A 20,559-nucleotide genomic window follows, 5' to 3' on the forward strand; every position below is an offset into this window, starting at 1 on the left:
TGCCAAAGGTGAAAGAAACGACAGATGACAAAAAAATATAGGACTCATGCAGAATTGATTCGCAGAGCTTTGAACTGTTAGTCTGACATGTCCCACCTAGCAACTGAGCCACACACATTACTGATCAAAACTTACATTGAAATTGCAACTTTCCGAAAATATAAATAAACTAGCGAACCCGGTAATGAATCTCAGCTGCTGAATGTCTGTGGCAATTTGATATACCTCCCAATCTCCTTCTTTCCCCCTCTCTATCTATCTATTTATCTATCTATTTATCTATCTATCTATTCCTCCCCTTCTCTTTCTCCATCTGCTCTCCCTCCACCCTCCCTGTGCCTTGAGCCTGTTTATTGTTATTGCCGAATACATATTCTGTAGTAGTATTCTAAGCATAAACCTATAAGTCAAAACTATCCTGTTTTCTGTGAAAACCGACTGTCAGGAAAAAACGAATGCGTATAAGGTACGATACATATGCAGAATTGTGGACAGTTGCGAATGTGAGTCTCACGGGAAGCGTGCATGGGCTAAGTCCCTGCAGTCGCGCTATTCATCTGTGTCCTCGGTGGCACGGTAGCTCAGCGTGTTCGGTCAGAGGGCTAGCTGCCCTCTGTAATAAAAAAACTGAGTTGATGGATCAACAATGAACTTCAATGGGCGTCAGGGGACGTCCGCCACGAACAATTGCAACGAACTGAAACGAACATAATGAGACTAAAAAAAAGATGGATAGAGCGTCTGCCATGCAAGCAGGAGATCCCGGGTTCGAGTCCCGGTGGGGGCACACATTTTCAGCTGTCCACATCAAGGTATATCAACAACACCTGTCGGCAGCTGAGGTTGTCAGTTAGTCATAATTTAAAAACGCAGGACACTATTGGGTATAAAATTTTTGATGTATTCAGAGTCCCGAGTAAATTTTGCTTGTTAGGTATTACATACGTACTTCATTGTTTATTGGCGTCCCATATCAGGTATTATATATGTAACACATATTATAAACATGTAGCATACGTCAATCCGACCGTTTGTTTGACTGTCTTGTAAAAAATGTATGTAAATCGGTTGGTAACAACAACTTGTCTTCACATGGTAGTATAAATAAATTATGGCAGTTCAATTAAAACACTGGTGAACCTAGTTAGTCTCAAATGCAATGGGGGTGTTACTGTCTTGGTTCAAGTCAGTTCCAAATACTCGCGAGTATCCAAGAATACACCCGACGGGAGGCCCTCGTCACAAGACATTTCATTTTTTCATCAATCAAAGAACCACAGGACCTGAGGGTAAGTGTATACTAAGCACCTCCAGAATTTTCTTAGCGTTCTGATTATGCTTTTGCAGCTATACTTCTGAAACAGCAAAAATCGTTTTAGGGAGTTTTGGACGTAAAAGCAGAGACCGAGGCCGACGCATTGCAAATGTGTGTGTGTGTGTATGTGTGTTAATGAGCCCCCGTGTGTCGTGTAAGAAGCTAATTGTCTTCTATCTTGCACTGCGCTACGAAGCTAGATAGAATATGTCCGTTCTTTCAGATTAGACTATCAACAAAATGGATCTTTCTGCAATAGACGATATTGATTTGATAGCCGATAGCCAAGTGTCATCAGCACTCACGCTTCCTTTTGATTCAACTGCATTGTCTCATGACGTTTGTTATTCTTGTATGTGGTTGATGAGGTTGCTGGAAATTAACACCAGGAAAACTTAACACAAAACCAAATACAAATTGTTAAATTACCTGCTGTCTGCGAGATTAGACTCGTTTCTTCGCTTATTTCCATCGCAGAGCAATTTAGAAGAGTTTGCTTGAGTAATGAGCACAGCAGAAGAAATGTTTGTGTACACTGAATCCAGAGATAAGGATTATCGTACTGTGTGTGGACCTGTCAGCTGGTCCAAAGATATAGCAACTGTCTCACGTTTCGAAGACAAAAAAACATATGGTTAAACAGACCTTTCTTAATGACAACTTTGGTTACTTTCACAGAATTACGGATCGAAGAGATCTACTGAATAAACTAGATACTGTCATGTGAGGTGGTATGTTACGCTGCACACGCTTAGAATTTCACAGATGAAATCTTTCCGAGTTATCAGCCGAGTAACGCTTCGAACGACGCTGTTACTCGTCTGATAACGCGAAACGATTTCTGAAGTGGTACTCCCACTCTTTGAATGTTGTTCGGTGTCAGTCCAGCTGTAAGAGTGAAACTGTTCGTCGAATGGGGTTCTACCCCATCTGACAATGGTTCTGTCAAATAAAACTTAAAATAAATACAAATGTAGCTGATGCTGTAACTCCCAGAGGGCTCATTTGGTACAGCAGACTCCAAGAAAGACGTAGATATGGGTTCGAGTTCTGGTCAGGAATACCACATTAATCTATGGAGCGGGTCAAGTTCAGACTTGTGCTATGATGAACAGCCATATGGTATTAACTACAATTACAAGAGCTCACCTGCATAAGCCTAACACAAACAGGGCATTTATATAATTACCACAATGACAAATGTTCCTATCGTAGCACAAAACAAACCGAATATATTTTGGACGAGTTAGCGATGTAAAAGAAGGGAACCAGGTTCTCGACTTATGTGCCATCTTAAAAGGCATTTAAATCAAAACATCATATTCGCGCTTGTTTACTTGTTAATGTTAGTACCTATGTCGTGAAATATAATGCATCGTGGAAAGTAAAGTAACATGAAACGCATGCCATCTTGTATAACATGACAGATGCCATCATATCATTCAACATGGCATTTGTCATGACGTGCAATGTAACTCAATGTCACATTAAAGTTTAGGATGCATGCATCCCCACTCTCGGATACTTCCTATTATAGGTGGACCCCCAGTCTCAGACTTCCCATTGTAGATGCATGCCACTTTCTTGAAGGGCACAAATTTGTGTATTTAATCTTACACCCGTCACTACATATGCAGCTGGGGGTGGGTCTAAGAGAGCTCACTGCGGTGGGGCAGTACGGTGTTTAACTCGTCAAAATGCGCGAATATGTCAAGAGGTTTTGATTTAAAATTCTTTGAAGCTGCCAGATAGCCAAAAAATTAGTTCCCTTCATTTATATTCCTTACTCTTACCAGGACATAGTCACATTTTTTGTACTACGAGAGAAGCATTTTTAATTCTGGTTGCCAACTTCTATTTTATCACAATTTTGACATTGGACTACCATAGCTTGCAAACAGATGTAGATTTTTGTTGACACGGGCGACGACTGATGCGATATAAGTCTTTAAATTGTCTTTCGAACCATGACGCTTATATCGTGGTAACGGACCAAGCTTTCACAAAAGAACAGGACGACCATTACTTTCACGAATTTTTTTATCGTTTTACAAAATGTGAAGCGATTCGCTAAAGTTTCAAGCACAGAAGCGGTGCGTGTTAAAAAAAACTCTCAAAAAACATGTTTTCTGCACGTAAAATTCGAATGAAGCAAGTTTTTTTTGGAAGCGAGTTTTTAATTTTGTCGTAAGAAACATTTTTTTTTATTTGTTTGATTCACTTCAAGCCGTTGCCGCGCATTCAGTTCACGTAAGAACGAATTTTATGTTCTTCGTTTAGCTAGACTTTTAAACCATCTCACCTCGACAACAGATTATGCTTACTGTGTAAAAATGTTCGTTTTGACTTTATCCATTTATCTATCTTCTTGCAAAGTTTGAACCGATTCGTACAGGTTTAGAGGTGGCGCCCTTCAAAAACCTTTCAAGACAACGTTCTTGCATGTAAACTCCAAACGAAGTAAGGTTTTTTTTCTTTTTTTTTCAAACGGTTAAAGCTTCCCTTAGACCAAGATCCGATGTACCGTTGGACCACATTTGAATTATCAGTCTGGCTGTAATCTGGAGATATTTAAGGCTGTTTTTTTGCACCTGGTATCGGAATGATGCACGTACAAATGGTGGCATTAGCCGCTCAATGTCATCCAAATTAAAATCTTTTTCAAAACATTCGCACATTTGCTCTGGCACCAGTTCCTGTTCGTTGTTAAACCCTCTTAACATACTGTAACACAGCTACAGTAAGACATGTTGGAATCTATATACAAACGGCCGCTGGTTCGGGCTCAACCAAAAATTATTTTGCCCCTTATTCCTGGGTCATACAGAAACCGATCCCCCCCCCCCCCCCCGCCCTCCACCAACCCTTCGTGACCCCCTTCCGCAAACCGCGATTCCTCGCCTGCCCCTTTGAGACAGCTGTAAAGCTACTCTTACAGTAACTGGTTGAGGCGCATAGTGCATAAATTTTTATGACGTAATGTTTAGTGTGAAAAGAAGACTAGAGTGGGGAGGGGGGATAAGAAAAATAAATTCCATATTCACTTTTCAAACATAAGCGTGTTGTAGAGCAAATGATTTCAGTGATGAGTCATTAAGAGAACGTGTTCAAGCCAATCGTCTGAAAGATACCCTGAAACATTCTCTGAGCAAGGTAGCGCAGTGATAGGCCACTGGACTCGCTTTCAGGCGTAAGGCGGTTCAAGTCCTGGTTTCTCATCCAGGTTTAAATTTTCCGAAGTTCACTTAAATCGCTTAAGGATAATGCCATAATGGTTCCTGTTTAAATGACACGACCGATTTATTTCTCCATGCTTCCTCATTCTGTGCTTGTGCTCCGTCTTTTATCACCTTGAGAATTTCACCGAAATCTTTAGTACTGAGTTAAATATTTCGGCATACAAGTTCCTGCAATAACAGAGGTTTTGTAGGTAAGCTCATTAATGGCAACAAAATAATTTCTCCGAATAGCTGTGAAAGATTATGTTGTACATGTATTGCACGTACATTTGACATTTATTTTTTTAGGTAAGCGTATCTTGTCCTGCGATTCTCCAGTGAGCAGATTCCATTCCTGCAGTGCAGTTATGGAACGGCTGAAAAATATTCGTCTACAGCTATCTATAAAATGTTCATTAAACCTAAAATATCTTCCAGAGTTTTAGACGTGGTAAAACATAGCAGGACTCTGGCGAACACGACAGATTCTGACAATTTGTGATTCAAATCACACGTTTTCTCTATTGCAAAAGCAACTCTGAGCAAACGGATTTTGACTGTAGTTTTTTACTCTTCTCAGTATTTTTCCTATCCACACTTGCACTGGCCCCACAAACTGCAGCCGGTCCTCGGCCACAGTACAGCCTTCCGCGCATTTCTGTCAGCTGCATCTTCATCTGCTAAACCCAGTACCTCTATGTCTTCATCGTATTATCCTTCGCTCTCGTTCTCGGCCGTCCTAATGGTCTCTTTCCTTCGGATTCTCCACCCATTACTGCATTTATTACCTTATTCTCTCCTCCCCACATGTCCGTAGCAAAAATGGTTCAAATGGCTGTGAGCACTATGGGACTTAACATCTGAGGTCATCAGTCCCCTAGACTTAGAACTACTTAAACCTAACTAACCTAAGGACATCACATGCATCCATGCCCGAGGCAGGATTCGAACCTGAGACCGTAGCAGTCGCGCGGTTCCGGACTGAAGCGCCTAGAACCGCTCGGTCACCACGGTCGGCCATGTCCGTACCATCTGAGTCTTTTAGTTCTTCGCACTCGCTACGATGTCAGGTAGTGTGTATAATTGTCTGATTCTATGTTTTCATTATTCTCTACTGTTCATTTTCTTTCACTGGTCCGTATATTTTCTCAGTGCGTTATTTTCAAAAGTAATGAGTGAGTTTTCTCTTTTTTTTTTTTTTCACGGTTCACATCTCGCTTGCGTAGCACACTGTTGGTTTGATGATGGTCTAATGTATTCCTGTTTTTGCCTGCCTGGGTAGTAACGTAGATCTTATGATATAATGTATAGCTCCTAGGTATCTCCGTGTTCCCCCACCGGCTTGAATTCCCGTTCTATATGGTTTTGTTGGTAAATGTTGGCACCGAGGTACGTGGATGTGTGTCTTCTGTATTCTTAGATTCCTGATTGTTAGATGTCTTGATCCTAACTGAGATCTTCTCGCTATTGCCATGAACTTTGTTATATTTTCATTTACACTTAAACCTACTTTCTTAGCTTTTTCGATCAGTACAGTACACATTTTTTCCAGGTCTTCCATGCTCTGTCCTATCACCACAATATCATCCGTGAATACCAGCCAGAACATTTACCTTTTCCTGCACATTCTTGTGTTACTTTCGTCAGTGTGTTGCTGAGTGCCAAATTGAAAAGTGTTGGTGATACCGTATCTCCCTGCCTCACTCCTGGTTTTACCTTACATGTTTCCGAGAACTCACTTTCACTCAGCACATATTTTGGTTAGTTTATCAGCATGTCCGGTATCCCACACACTACCATTATTCTTCACATCTCCTTTCTCAAAATACCGTCATAAACTTTGTGGAAGTCTATAAACATACAGAAGGTATCCTGATTGTGCTCCCAGTTCTTATCAGTCTCAGTGTAAATATTTCGTCGGTTGTAAACTTACCCATTCTGAACCCCGCGTGTGCTGTGTCTAATATTTCTTCAGTGTATGGGTTGAGCCAGTTCAGTATAATTTTTGATATTATTTTATAGCACGTGCATTGTAGAGATCTCTCTCTACAGTTCTATATCAACGTTTTGTCTCCCTTCTTATATATGGGACATACAGCAGAGTTTTCTATTCATCCGGCATTACTTCTTTCCTCTACATCTCTCATATCAATTTGGCTAATCGTTCATCTGTATTGTCTTCCCCTTCTTTGAAGAGCCTTGCTGATATCATGTATATGCCTGGAGCCTTTCCATTTTCCACTCTTTTATTGGCTCCTTCACCTCTATCAGAGTTGGTTTTACGACTAAAGGCTGAAAGTTTTGGTTGTTTTCCACCCTGATTTCGTTGTCATAGGTGTCTCCCGGGTTTTTCAGCAGTCCTTTGAAGTATCTTCTCCAGAGCTCTCGATTCCCTTCATTTTTAGTGACAAGTTTTCCATACTCTTCCTCCTTTATCACAGGTTTAGCTCTGAACTCCTGCCTGTACTTTTCTTTGTGCTGTAAAACTGTCTACTGTTCTGGATCTAGTCCCCCTATCTGTTCGTTTGTAAATGAACTTTTCTCTCGCCTGATTGTTCTTTTCGTTCCTCTCGTGGCAGCCCTGTGTTTTATTTGGTTTCCACATTTGTTAAATGCTTATCAATGCCCGTTTGGCTGTCTTCCTGTCTTGAACTGCTTTTATACATGTTCATTGAATTACAGTTTGCGCCTGATATCGCTATTGTTGTTATCTTCTTGTGGTTCCTGTGCTGTCTCCTTTAGCACTGTTTTGTGTAGATATTTTCACTTTCTTTCCTGTTGCTTTCGCTCTCTAACTCTGTGAATCTATTTCTAAGTTTAATCTTAAACTGTTCATTCCCCTCCTCTTCTTTTAGCCTGCTCACATCCATTCTATGGGTTCTTTTGCTACTGTTGCTCTTACTTGCCTGTTTTGCTGATGACTGTTTCATCTTTATTAGCACAAGAGAATGGTGTGATACTACCTCAGACCCTCTTATTGTCCTAACATCTGACACTACCTTCTTATGGTTTTTCTCTATCAACACGTGTATTTGGTTTCTTGTTAGCCCATCCGTTGACGTCCATGTTGCTTTATGTTCGTCTATATGAGGAAGTGATGTACTGACTATTTACATGTTTCTATTTGCTGCAAAGTTGATGAGTCTTATACAATTATCATTTGATTCAGTGTGCAAGCTGAACATGTCTATATATGGTTGCCATTGATTTTCTTGTCCTATTTTGGGATTTTCAGTCTTCCAGCACACTTTTTATGTCATACTGTGATAATCTGGAGCACCTCTGGTCTAAGGTGCCACAGAATTCGTCTTTTATGTCTTCCTCCTTGTCCTTAGTTGATGCAAAAGACTAGTGTAGTTTTCTGCAGTTATTGTTTCAGCCTTGGTAAGGTAAACAATACAACGAATTCGTTTTGTATCCCAGAGCACACTCGCCATAAACTGACTGGCAGATGAAATGAACTTCTTTATCTCTGGTGCAGAGCCATCTTCACTCACTCACTCACTGTTTCGGTTGCTTGAAAATATTTGAGGTGAAGACGTCATCTAGAGTAACAAATTCACAAAATCAATTAGGCTCTTTATGAAACAGACCTGGTATCGGTGACAGTCCTTTTCACATTTGGTTGTGCTCAGGGAAACAGAGTGAACGGTTGCTTATATCTGGAGAAATAGGACTATTTAACAGAAGTGGTACTGAATTCAGAATGTATCCTGGAGTTTGGAACTATTGTATCTTACACATGTTAATTTCACACGACACATCGATGACATCGACGGTCCAACATTTCTGAATCGATTTCGCTGATATCATTTCATGCCATACACTGAAGACCCAAAGAAACTGGTACACCTGTCTAATATCGTGTAGGGCTCCTGCAAGTACGCAGAAGTGCTGCAACACGACGTGGCATGGACTCGACTAATGTCTGAAGTAGTGCTGGAAGGAACCGACGTCGTGAATATTGCAGGGCTATCCATAAACCCATAAGATTACAAGGGGATGGAGATCTCTTCTGAGCAGCACGTTGCAAGCCATCCCGGATATGCTCAATAATATTCATGTCTGGGGAGTTTGATGGCCACCGGAAGTTTTTATACTCAGAAGACAGTTCCTGGAGCCACTATTTAGCAATTCTGGACGAGTGTGGTGTCACATCGGCCTGCCGGAATTGTCCAAGTCCGTCGGAAGGCACAATGGACATGAATGGATGCAGGTGATCAGACAGGATTCTTACGTATGTGTCACCTGTCAGAGTCGTATCTAGACGTATCAGGGCTCCCATATCACTCCAACTGCACACGTCCCACACCATTACAGAACCTCCACCAGACTATACAGTCCCCGCTGACGTACAAGGTCTATGGATTCATGAGATCGCCTCCATACCCGTACACGTGCATCCGCCCGATACAATTTGAAACGAGACTCGTTCGACTAGGCAACATGTTTCGAGTAATGAACAGTCCAATGTCGGTGTTGACGGGGCGAGGCGAGGCGTAAAGCTTTGTGTTGTGCAGTCATCATGGGTACACGAGTGAGCCTTCGGCTCCGGAAGCCCATGTCGATGATGGTTCGTTGAATGCTCCCACGCTGACACTTTTTGATGGCCCACCATTGAAGTCTGCAGCAGTATGCGGAAGGTTGCACTCCTGTCACGTTGAACGATTTTCAGTCGTCGTTGGTCTCGTTGTTGCAGGATATTTTTTGGGCCGCAGCGATGTCTGAGATTTGTTGTTTTACCGAATTTCTTATATTCACGGTGCACTCTTGAAATGGACGTATGGGAAAATCCCACTGCATCGCTACGTCGGAGGTGCTGTGTCCCATCGCTCGTACGCCGACTATAACATCACGCTCAAACTCAAATGTTGATAACCTGCCATTGTAGCAGCAATAACCGAACTAACAACTGCGCCAGACACTAGTTGTCTTATATAGGCGTTGCCGACTGCATCGCCTTATTTTGCCTGTCTACATATCTCTGTACTTAAATACGCATGCCTATACCAGATTCTTTGGTGCTTCTGTGTAGTATGTTATTAAGTTTGGCCCCTTGATTCCATTCATGTAATTACAGCGAATTTATTTACGCTGACGGGTAAGTTCAACATTAGAAGTGTGAGGACAGATGGAAGCCTAGAGTTCTGTATCTCCAGAATGTATACTGAAGTTTTCAGCTGAACTAAAACGTCATATTCAACGAGGACAAATGACACTACCTTCGGGTGGAGATGATAAGCGCTGAGTTTATCCTACCTTCGGGTGGAGATGATAAGCTCTGAGTTTATCTTGGAGCTGTTTGACTGGATCTGGCTACAAGGTGGTACTACGTTTCATCCTCTCTCTTTCTCCCGTCTACAATGATCCATAAATATAGATGAGCAGAAAATTGCTCCTATTGGAGCGCAAATAAGGGGTTCCAGCTTCCTTATTCTACCTTCCTCGCACATTGCAAATTTTTCCCAGATATTTTGTCATCCGAACGTATTCGACCCCTTTTTTAATATGCAACTCCTCATACTACTACAAGCTTCCCTAACTAACTCGCCCACTAGTCCATCGCTGGAAGTCGTTCATACCCACCCACTCCCTCTTGCTCATCCTCACTCACTCATTCATTCAGCCCATTCATTGCTGTTATCTCTGTGTCCTCTGTAACTGTCATTTCTCCTGTCTCACAGCCAGTCAGCCGAGAAATTCAGCATACAGTCTGGAGATACAGAACTCTAGGCTTCCATCAGTCCTCACATTTCTAATGTTGAACTTATCCGTTACTGTGATTAAATTCGCTGAAATTATATGTCCTACTACTGCTGTCTCCTCTCACAGCCACTGTCTCCTCCCTGTTCTCTCTTACCGCTACTGTCTCATTCATTCCTTCCCACTGTCACTATCTCTCTCCCATCACTGTCATTGTCATAGATCCCGTCTCTCATTATCGCTTGCCTTACTTACACTTTCTCCCTCTCTTTATTCCTCTCCAACTGTTACTTTCTTCTTCTCTTTCTATACCGCAATCACTGTCTACTATCTTCATATATCTATTACTTTTCCATGTCTTTCAACTGCCACTGCCTCCTCCTCTCTCAGCATAAAAAGACACGAATATGTTCGCGTATTAAAACTTTTTTGGAAAATTTATAAAAGTGCTGAGGAAGGTAGAACTAGGTTGCTGATACCCCTTTTTCAGTCAGTATCTTTTTAAAAAATCTGTAACGTATTCGCATTTTTTGTGCTCCGATAGAAGCAATTATCCATTGGTTCCCTTCTTTCCCCTGCTACAGCAGGACATGTCACTGATATGAAAAGAACTTTATGGGTGGACAAAATTTTGTTAGTTTTCTTATGTGTAACTGAAATAACGCAAAACTAATTTGACCTCAGACAGATTTTACGTGCACAAAATTTATGCCTGTACTACAGTACTACAACTTGGGCTTCCCAGAACCCTTCTGATGATAACGAAGACACTTTACAGCATATTTCTTCGTGCTACGTCACTTTATAAACTACGTTTCCGCCTCACACCGGATATTAGGTGCGTAGGGTAAGTAGGGTACTTTGCACCTCTGTATCACGGAAACGAGCAAAGATATAAAGAAAATTTTCTAGGCTGTTCGAGATCGGGACCGGGATCTTGGTAATATACCACAAAGATTTCAGCCCTTTGCTGAACATAACCGCCTTGGAATGCGCGGCTCTGTTTTGGTACCCAAAAATGTTTTCCGGGTTTTCTCAGAAGCTGCCCATGAACTGAATGGCCCCTCAACAAGTCTCTTAAGACGTTCTATAGATCATATATAAAGTAAAAAGAAGCAACCGATTTGCTATATCTGCCAAAGCTGGAGGAATGGTGCAGTATTCAAATTTTGAGCCTTTAATGTAGGATAGTTGTGGTAAGTCAATTCTTTTGTTGGGAGTACGAAAGGTCCCTAGCCCGGTGCTATGCAAAACACTTGACACTATCTTTGTGTCACCAATAGAACCAGAGGTACGAGCACCGAATAAATTCCGTTTATATGGGCGGCTTTTTGGAACAAATTATGTAGCACATGCTGTGGCATGCGTTCCGATGACGAACAAGGTGGCCCATCTGTTAAGACACTGCTCCGTCACTCGTTTGGAATTCGGTATAAACGCTTGTCCGACCTAGCTTTGGATGTTATTGGCTCACCAAGATTGACTAATAAGAATGTCGAGGCGGTTTCTTCGAAAAGAACATGGTCTGCTTCTTTTCCGAGCCTTATCTTGACCGACTGAAAGGTCTGTTGGATTCCTTTCATGTTAATTTCTTAAATCTGTTGTCATTTACGGCAAAAATTCCTCTTCTAAATTTACTGTGGTGTTTCTGACTATCTGGGAGGCGGCTGGGCAGTGAAATGTGTTACTTTTACACTTAAACAAGAACGATCTGTCACACTACTACACTTTAAAACACAGTTTATATGTAATTCATGTCACACAGTCTCATACGGAACCTACATCCGCTTTCTTTTATATACTGTGTATGATAAGATACTGTCATCCTCCTTCCCTTCTGTGAAAGAGGATGAATGAGCAAATGTATTTCTAGTTGCATGCTGGATGGTATTAGACAAGCCTGTCTGCTAGAGAACAGTAGGACCAACGTCGGAACAGATAGCTAAGCTTTCTAGAAGCAAAGAGGTTTCTATCCTTAGTATTGTCCTGTCCGTCCCTTGTCATGTTGGTATAGGAAGCTGCATCTCTGGTCACTTCCGTTTTGTATACGGAAGCATCCTTGGTAGGAGCCCAGGTCAGTCTGTCCGTGGCGAGTGTCTGAAGTGGTAAGATCTCCGGCTAAGCGCATGTCTGCTAAGTCCGCAGGAAAATGGATTTCTTAAGATCAGCCTAACTGAAAATTTAATCACCTTTATTTCAGGTTTAGCTCTAAAATATCTAATGTTACCTTAAATTGCAACGCAGTGTAATTCGAGTGTGAAGTTCAGAAGATATTCCGGTAGATGCTTTGTCACTACTTTGTGAGTAAAATGGAACCACATGTTGATCAGTAACTCTAACTAAGATAATCAATCTTAAATGCGAATGTGCGTGAGATTATAATGTCTCGTCTTGACAATATTTTTAAATATAGCGACTTTTCTTTATGTTCAACCCACTTGGGGTGTAGTTTGTGAGAACAGTACCACGTGCTTATACAATTGTTTGACCCATCAGGTTAATAGTAAGACGATAGTAACCAGTTCGGGGTTTTTCTTTGGTAAATTGCTTTTCGATCTAATTTATTTTAATTACCAAAATTATTGTGGAGTTACACTCTTTGTGTAAACCAAGTTGACCACGTGAAGCATGCGGTGTAATCATCAAAGTAGCCCTCAGCTATTCTTTTCGGGAAGATTTCACAGAGAGTTAGTATGAATTTAGTATACCAGTGTGTGGTAATTACATGACGGACAGGATTGCGCTACGAACGTAACTTCTTTGGGTGAAAGTTGAATCGGCTGGTTGTGGTTAATTTCCTCTTGCATATGTTTCAACGTTCTTCGTGTGTTATTTGATGAATGCAGTGTTGTATGCAGTCTCCCAATCTTGGCTCCCTATTTGATGTGTTCCGTAAGATTACAAACTCACATTTTCACAATCCTAATTAAGGCACTGTTTAGTTATGAATCAAGTTTAATATGCTGAAATTTCAATGATCAATGTTAAAATAAATTTCCAAATATAAACTGATTTATTTCTTTTTATTTGAATTATCTTATATATATCACCGGTTGTCGTATGACTATTAAAAGATTATAATTAACGTTAGACTGGTTGGGAATTTGGTAAGCTAGAGGATACCTGGTGAAACAGTTGCTCAGTAATGCAAGGTTAGCTTCCCTACATAGCTCACAGCTTTTATCCCACTTTTATGGTCATGAATAGCAGCACCGCTTACACCTCAAATTAGTGCAACAACGTTACACGATTTGTTCTCTGTCTATAATGTCATCGTCGTGGACAGGGCATAAAATATCAATTTTCCTTTTAATAATACAGACAATCCGATAATTCCTTAGTATTCTCTAATCCAGTTGTGCATCCGTTATTCCTCGTTAGTCCGATGTTTTATTCTCAAGTATTATGACATTTCTGTAAAAAGAAGTCGCTCAAACGGACCAAAATCGACAGATGTAAAGGTAGTTTCACGAGTACCCCAAGGATGTGTGATAAGACAGTTACTGATCTAGTAGATATGTTCGGAAGTTTTTGAGACAGTTTGTGAATTGTGTGGTTGGCAAAAAGAAATTAGTAAGCCCAAAAACAGTATCGATTTGTAAAATGATCTACAGAGGATTGATGAATGGTGCAGAGTCTGGCTGTTGACTTTGAACGTAAATAATTGGAGCATATTTCACATTAACAGAAGAAGTAATCCATTAATATACGATTACATTATTGGAGACAAATCGCTGAAAACTGACTACCGTAAGATATCTAGGAGTAACCATCAGCAACAGCAACCTAAAGGGGAATGAGCACACAAAACAAATAGTAGGAATATCTGATGCCATGCTGAGACTCCTAGGAAGAAGGGGGTCACGAAACTCTTATTCGCCCGATTCCTGAGTATTGCTCATCAGTCTGAGAGCCCTACCAGGTTGGATTAATCGGAGGGAGAGAGACGATCAGACGAAGAGCGGCGGGTTTGTCACGGGATAGTTTCAAATGGCTCTGAGCACTATGGGACTTAATATCTGCCGGCCGCGGTGGTCTCGCGGTTAAGGCGCTCAGTCCGGAACCGGGTGACTGCTACGGTCGCAGGTTCGAATCCTGCCTCGGGCATGGATGTGTGTGATGTCCTTAGGTTAGTTAGGTTTAAGTAGTTCTAAGTTCTAGGGGACTGATGACCATAGATGTTAAGTCCCATAGTGCTCAGAGCCATTTGAACCATTTGAACTTAATATCTGAGGTAATCAGTTCCCTAGACTTAGAACTACTTAAAGCTAACTAACCTAAGGACATCATACACATCCATGCCCGAGGCACGATTCGAACGTGCGACCGTAGCGGTTGCGCGGCTCCAGACTGCAGCGCTTAGAACCGCTCGGCGACAACGGCCGGCCACGGGATCGTTTAGTCGGCGAGAGAGCTTCAGAGAGATGGTCAACAAACACCATTGACAGACGCTACAAGAGTGTCCTTGTGCATCACGAAGAGGTTTCCTATTGAACATTTCCGCAGAGTGCTACCCGGGAAGGGTCGCATACGTCTCGCGAAATGACCATAATGAGAAAATTCGAGGAGCTCATGCGGAGGTTTAGCAACAGTCATTCTTCCCACACGCCATTCGCTAATGGAACAGTGACGGGGGGAACCAGATATTGGTACATGAAGCACCCTCCGCCACACAGTGTAAGGTGGCTTGCAAATGTAGATGATTCACAACTGCCGAAGTAGCGCCCAGTAGGAAGACTCATCAAGCCATGAACTATAACGTTGTTATTGTTATTCAACATCTCTAACTGTAGACTTAGGGAATCTGATAAAGCAGTAGTTACCAAAGCTCGAGCGTGATTCAGTTGTTTTTGAAATCACTTTGCATACTGGACATCGGAGTAAGGATCTTAGATGGTGCATTTGTCGACAGGTCTATACATCTCATTATTAATGATGTATTGTGAAAAGTGATGTTCTTCGTAAGTTCAGAGCTCTGTCTCAAGTTAACTATATCATTCGAACCTATCGCGATCTTACAACGTTCATATATATAGTTAAATAAAGGTATAATTACGGCTACCGACGTGAACAAAGTTCAGAAAATAAAGTAGGTATACGAGGCAACTCTATTCGGTATCTGAATAATTGTGTCTCTACATATGACGTACATAGCTACATTGTTTTGAAAGTATACAGAGCGTAAATAAAATTCAGTCTCAACGTAGATTTTAAAGTCTAAACGGTTCAGTTGCATTACTAGGGTGGGGTGTTGCGTTCATAGCAAAGAACTTTACAAAGCAATCAAAATTGATGATTACACTTCACTGGATATTTCAAGAACTATACAAGGAAGTCAGAAAACAAGAAGCCTGGACGTAGCCAGGATTTTATCAAAAGGGGGAGGGGGTCTGATTTGTTAAAGATGACCATAAAAAGTATGCGTCTGTCATTTCTTGCAATGTCAAAAAGATCACTTTATGCATTAAAGAATGACCCGGCAGAAAAATGTGTGAGTCAGTGAGAAGGATTTGGATTATAACTTATTTATCATATGGCTTTTAGTACTGGGAGTCTCCGAAGAGATATTACGCTTACCTTCGATGCGGCTCTTTTCATTGAAAAAGGGCTGCATCTTTAAGGGATTTGGAATCTTTCATGAAATAAATTATAACACGCAGAGCTACCACAAGTCGGTGGAGAACTTAGAAAAAGTGATTGGTTTACACCGTTTTAAAATGAAATGCGTCGTAACAAAGGATTTAGTTCTGTCATTGATTGTTTTTCCTTTGATTGTGCATGTTGAGTCATTTGATAGTGTGTCAATGAGTACTTCAAAATTTAATTGTGAATGAAATTTCTGGCTTCAGTTATCGTAGTATTACGCGAGGGTAAATTCATTTTAGACGAACGGGAGAGGAAGGGATGCAGGACACCGTCGGCGGGGACGAATTCAGGCAGCCAGCGAAAAATAAAAAATCTTTTAGAAACGAACTGTAGAATGTTCTGTCATCACATACGCCTTCCGCTCTCCGCTGACTCCTCACCTTCGTTCCTTATCTGAACTGCTTTTCATAACTAAGAGTCCTCGTATGATCGGATTGGGCGATATTTTGCCGTTTGGGCTACTAATGACAGAGTATTGAGCAATTTATTTCAAAGAAATGCAACCATTGCCGTTCGGGTGATATTTTTGTCAGTCAAAGCGATTTTTAGGCGATGCACACAAATCCAAGTGCATTTTAAGCACTGATTTTAAGTTAATGTTATTTTTAACGATTGCCGCTCCGTTGCTATGTGAAATATTGCAACCTCGGAGCTCTACCAACCTCCACATAACGACTTCAGTATTAACATTAAACTGCTACAGAGGGGTTATTCGGCCTTCATAGTAATGAGGGGTTAATAGGCCTTTATAGTAATGCGAGCACATTTTTAACGTACCATAACGCTAGCGGACGAATCGAAATCGGTTTTCCTCTTCTTTATTGTTACAAACTTATCCACAATTAGGAACTGTCCCATCACTCTTCAGCACACAGCACGATAACAATATATGGAACCACTTAGATTAAATTCAATTCCAAATAAGAATTGGACTGATTAACAAAATAACAAATGAGCTCAAGCACAACGAACAACTGGTCTTGGCTAAAATAGGGATGTTCGATAGCCAAACCTGGATAAACTGAAAGAACCAGAGGTTGTACAAAGTTTCAGGGAGAGCATAAAGGAACAATTGACAGGCATGGGGGAAAGAAATGCTGTAGAAGAAGAATGGGTAGCTCTGAGGGATGAAGTAGTGAAGGCAGCAGAGTATAAAGTAGGTAAAAAGACAAGGGCTAGTAGAAATCCTTGGGTAACAGAAGAAATATTGAATTTAAATGATGAAAGGAGAAAATATAAAAATGCAGTAAATGAAGCACACAAAAAGGAATACAAACGTCTCAAAAACGAGATCGATAGGAAGTGCAAAATGGCTAAGCAGGGATGGCTAGAGGACAAATGTAAGGATGAAGAGGCTTATCTCACTAGGGGTAAGATAGATACTGCCTACAGAAAAATTAAAGAGACCTTTGGAGATAAGAGAACCACTTGTATGAACATCAAGAGCTCAGATGAAAACCCAGTTCTAAGCAAAGAAGGGAGAGCAGAAAGGTGGAAGGAGTATATAGAGGGTCTATACAAGGGCGATGTACTTGAGGGCAATATTATGGAAATGGAAGAGGATGTAGATGAAGATGAAATGGGAGATATGATACTGCGAGTTTGACATAGCACTGAAAGACCTGAGTCGAAACAAGGCCCTGGGAGTAGACAACATTCCATTAGAAATACTGGCAGCCTTGGGAGAGCCAGTCCTGACGAAACTACCATCTGGTGAGCAAGATGTATGAGACAGGCGAAATACACTCAGACTTCAAGAAGAATATAATAATTCCAATCCCAAAGAAAGCAGGTGTTGACTGATGTGAAAATTACCGAACTATCAGTTTAATAAGTCACATCTGCAAAATACTAACGCGAATTTTTTACAGACGAATGGAAAAAAACTGGTAGAAACCGACCTCGGGAAAGATCTGTTTGGATTCCGCAGAAATGTTGGAACACGTGAGGCAATACTGACCCTACGACTTGTCTTAGAAGAAAGATTAAGGAAAGGCAAACCTACGTTTCTAGCATTTGTAGACTTAGAGAACGCTTTTGACAATGTTGACTGGAATACTCTTTTTCAATTTCTGAAGGTGGCAGGGGTAAAATACAGGGACCGAAAGGCTATTTACAATTTGTACAGAAACCAGATGGCAGTTATAAGAGTTGAGGGGCATGAAAGGGAAGCCGCGGTTGTGAAGGGAGTGAGACTGGGTTGTAGCCTCTCCCCAATGTTATTCAATCTGTATATTGAGCAAGCAGCAAAGGAGACAAAAGAAAAATTCGGAGTAGGTATTAAAGTCCATGGAGAAGACATAAAAACTTTGAGGTTCGCCGATGACATCGTAATTCTGTCAGAGACGGCACAGGACTTGGAAGAGCAGTTGAATGGAATGGACAGTGTCTTGACAGGAGGATATAAGACGAAGAACAACAAAAGCAAAACGAGAATCATGGAATCTAGTCGAATTAAGTCGGGTGGTGCTGAGGTAATTAGATTAGGAAATGAGACACTTAAAATGGGAAAGGAGTTTTGCTATTTGGGGAGGTTGGCGTGGCTTCTGGACCACCTGGACCCTCAATTTGGTTGCGTTCTCTCTAGAAGATGAACTGGAATATCAGTTCCATGTCTGTCATTAGCGGAATTACAGTCGTTCCAGATAATAGAAGCTCCTACGAAAAGCAGGTCGCAATATTCTCCCCGTTGGGAAAGACGTTGGCGACTGCAGATTTATATTATTTATATTACACAAGTAACTGTTGTAGATTGTAATGAGCTCTGTCTACTGCAGAAACAATAAAAATACGTTAGATAAGACTGTAACACTATCACTTGCCATCTCTTAAAGCGTGATATCTATTTCGACAGCCGCCTCCGTAGCAGAGGCCGCTAAATACACAATTGTGTTTTGGCTCCCCGTGGTAGACGATTCGAATCCCAGTGTCTTAAGAAAATGACGCCGCCTGTTTCTGGTTGTAGTCCAGGCAGATTTCACGTGTCAGCATTTATTTATTTATTTATTTGGACTTTCTCAACTCTGTCACTCTCCCTAACTCTGATTGTTAACACGATGAGGGACACAACTTAAGAAAAGAGAATTTCAAATATCTGAACGAAAGCAGATGTTTAAAAATTTCATCAAAATTAATCTTCCACTTGTACAGTCTCCAATAGGAATGAAAAGTGAGAAATAATACCAGCGGAAATATGAAGTGCACAGTGAAATGTTTCGTTTGTAATATCTCTATGCAAGCGAAAGACATACGTAATGAGCACAGGCATTTATAGTGAGGCGTCCATTTTCCAGTAGCTGTTAAATAGTTTGCTTACGCATCTGTAGAAAATAAACTTGTGAACAACGTTACTCTCAACCACTGTACACGTTTTGATTACATAAAACGAAAACCGTACGGCAACTAAGACTAACTATGCAGGTGCACACGGACTATCTGAGGTTACGTATTGTTTGAGAGTTCTCTCTTTGCGTGTTGTTTATAAATGCAACAGAAGGATCAGTAAAACTTTGTAGTCTACTTGCTTCGACAAAGGCCGTTCCATCCACAGGGTAAGAAAATGAAATGAGTAATACACACTATTATTACTGCTAGAAGCAGACGTACCTACACGCAGCATGGGTTCCTAAATCCCAGTGCTTAGAACGAGTAGCGGTCAATAACCAAGTTTCCCTGGCCCAGTTGCTGAGATTATTTTGAAGCTGTGCAATACATTCTAAAGCGTCTTCATTCCAACGATCAACTAAGAGGATGTAAACACTGAGAAGCACACAACGATCACGTAACTGCGGTTTGTTTATATTAACAACGTTCCGTACTGGAAGTTGGATACATCTACACTTATAATATGATGCGTCACGAACACATGTATACCTCACAATTGTTTAGCAACACGCGAAACTGAAAACAACAGTAGCAGTAGACAGAAAACGCAAGTGTTCCATTCTGCACGTCAACCAAGTTTAGACCTGTGCGAGCTGCTTGGCCCTGTTCCCGCGTAGCACGGCTGCCAACCTTACCTGACAGGGAGCCAGGGTCGGCGTCTGCGGACTGCGCCATGGTGCGGTGCTGTCACAGACGCAGGACGCCCGCCGCCACTATTTATCATAACCTACACGGCCGAGCCACCAGCTGACTGTGACGCTGCACGCGGAACTGTGCACAGTACGGCTGCCGGCGCTGTTGCTACCGCCACAGTCGGCGATCCTGTGAACTTGGCAGCCGGCGCGCGACCTTGAACTCTGTTGCGAGCGGGTGTGCTGTGACGCCGGCGGCAGTCTGGCGCAGGAGTCGCGACTTGCCAGTCTTGTTATGGAATGAGCTGACAGTCCAGATCGTCGTCCTCCCGCATGCGCCACCCCACTCGGTTTTCCTACCTGAGGTCATAATTGTGTGCTGGAGTGGAAATACATTGTCATGCAATTAGTTTTGTCTGAGATACTATACCGCTCTGAAACAAATAATATGCTGGATACACTTATGAATGGATATCATCATGCTGGAGAAACCTCAAAAACATAGTCCCAAAGGTATCTGAATACGTCGAACTCCTTCGTGGACATTCATGAATTTCCCGTTTTGTAAACAGTTACACGAGCTTGTCAGCAGGAACAGTGCTTCTCACTTGTCATTTGTTCGAATCTGAACTATATGACCTGTTATCACTGTCGTTCATAA

The 20,559-nt window shown here is 41.5% G+C and overlaps 1 protein-coding gene across 1 annotated transcript in view; it reads right to left on the reverse strand.

Moving 5' to 3' along the window:
• LOC126334991 (sodium-independent sulfate anion transporter-like) overlaps window positions 1-20,200 on the reverse strand; it is a 206,127-nt gene extending 185,927 nt beyond the window's left edge. Inside the window, exon 1 of the mRNA XM_049997806.1 lies at window positions 19,902-20,200. Coding sequence (XP_049853763.1) covers window positions 19,902-19,941 — 40 coding nt within the window. The 5' untranslated portion in view covers window positions 19,942-20,200. The remainder of the gene's footprint in view (window positions 1-19,901) is intronic.
• Window positions 20,201-20,559: the final 359 nt, after the last annotated feature.

The sequence above is a fragment of the Schistocerca gregaria genome, chromosome 2, assembly GCF_023897955.1.
Source record: "Schistocerca gregaria isolate iqSchGreg1 chromosome 2, iqSchGreg1.2, whole genome shotgun sequence".
Classification (NCBI taxonomy): domain Eukaryota; kingdom Metazoa; phylum Arthropoda; class Insecta; order Orthoptera; family Acrididae; genus Schistocerca; species Schistocerca gregaria.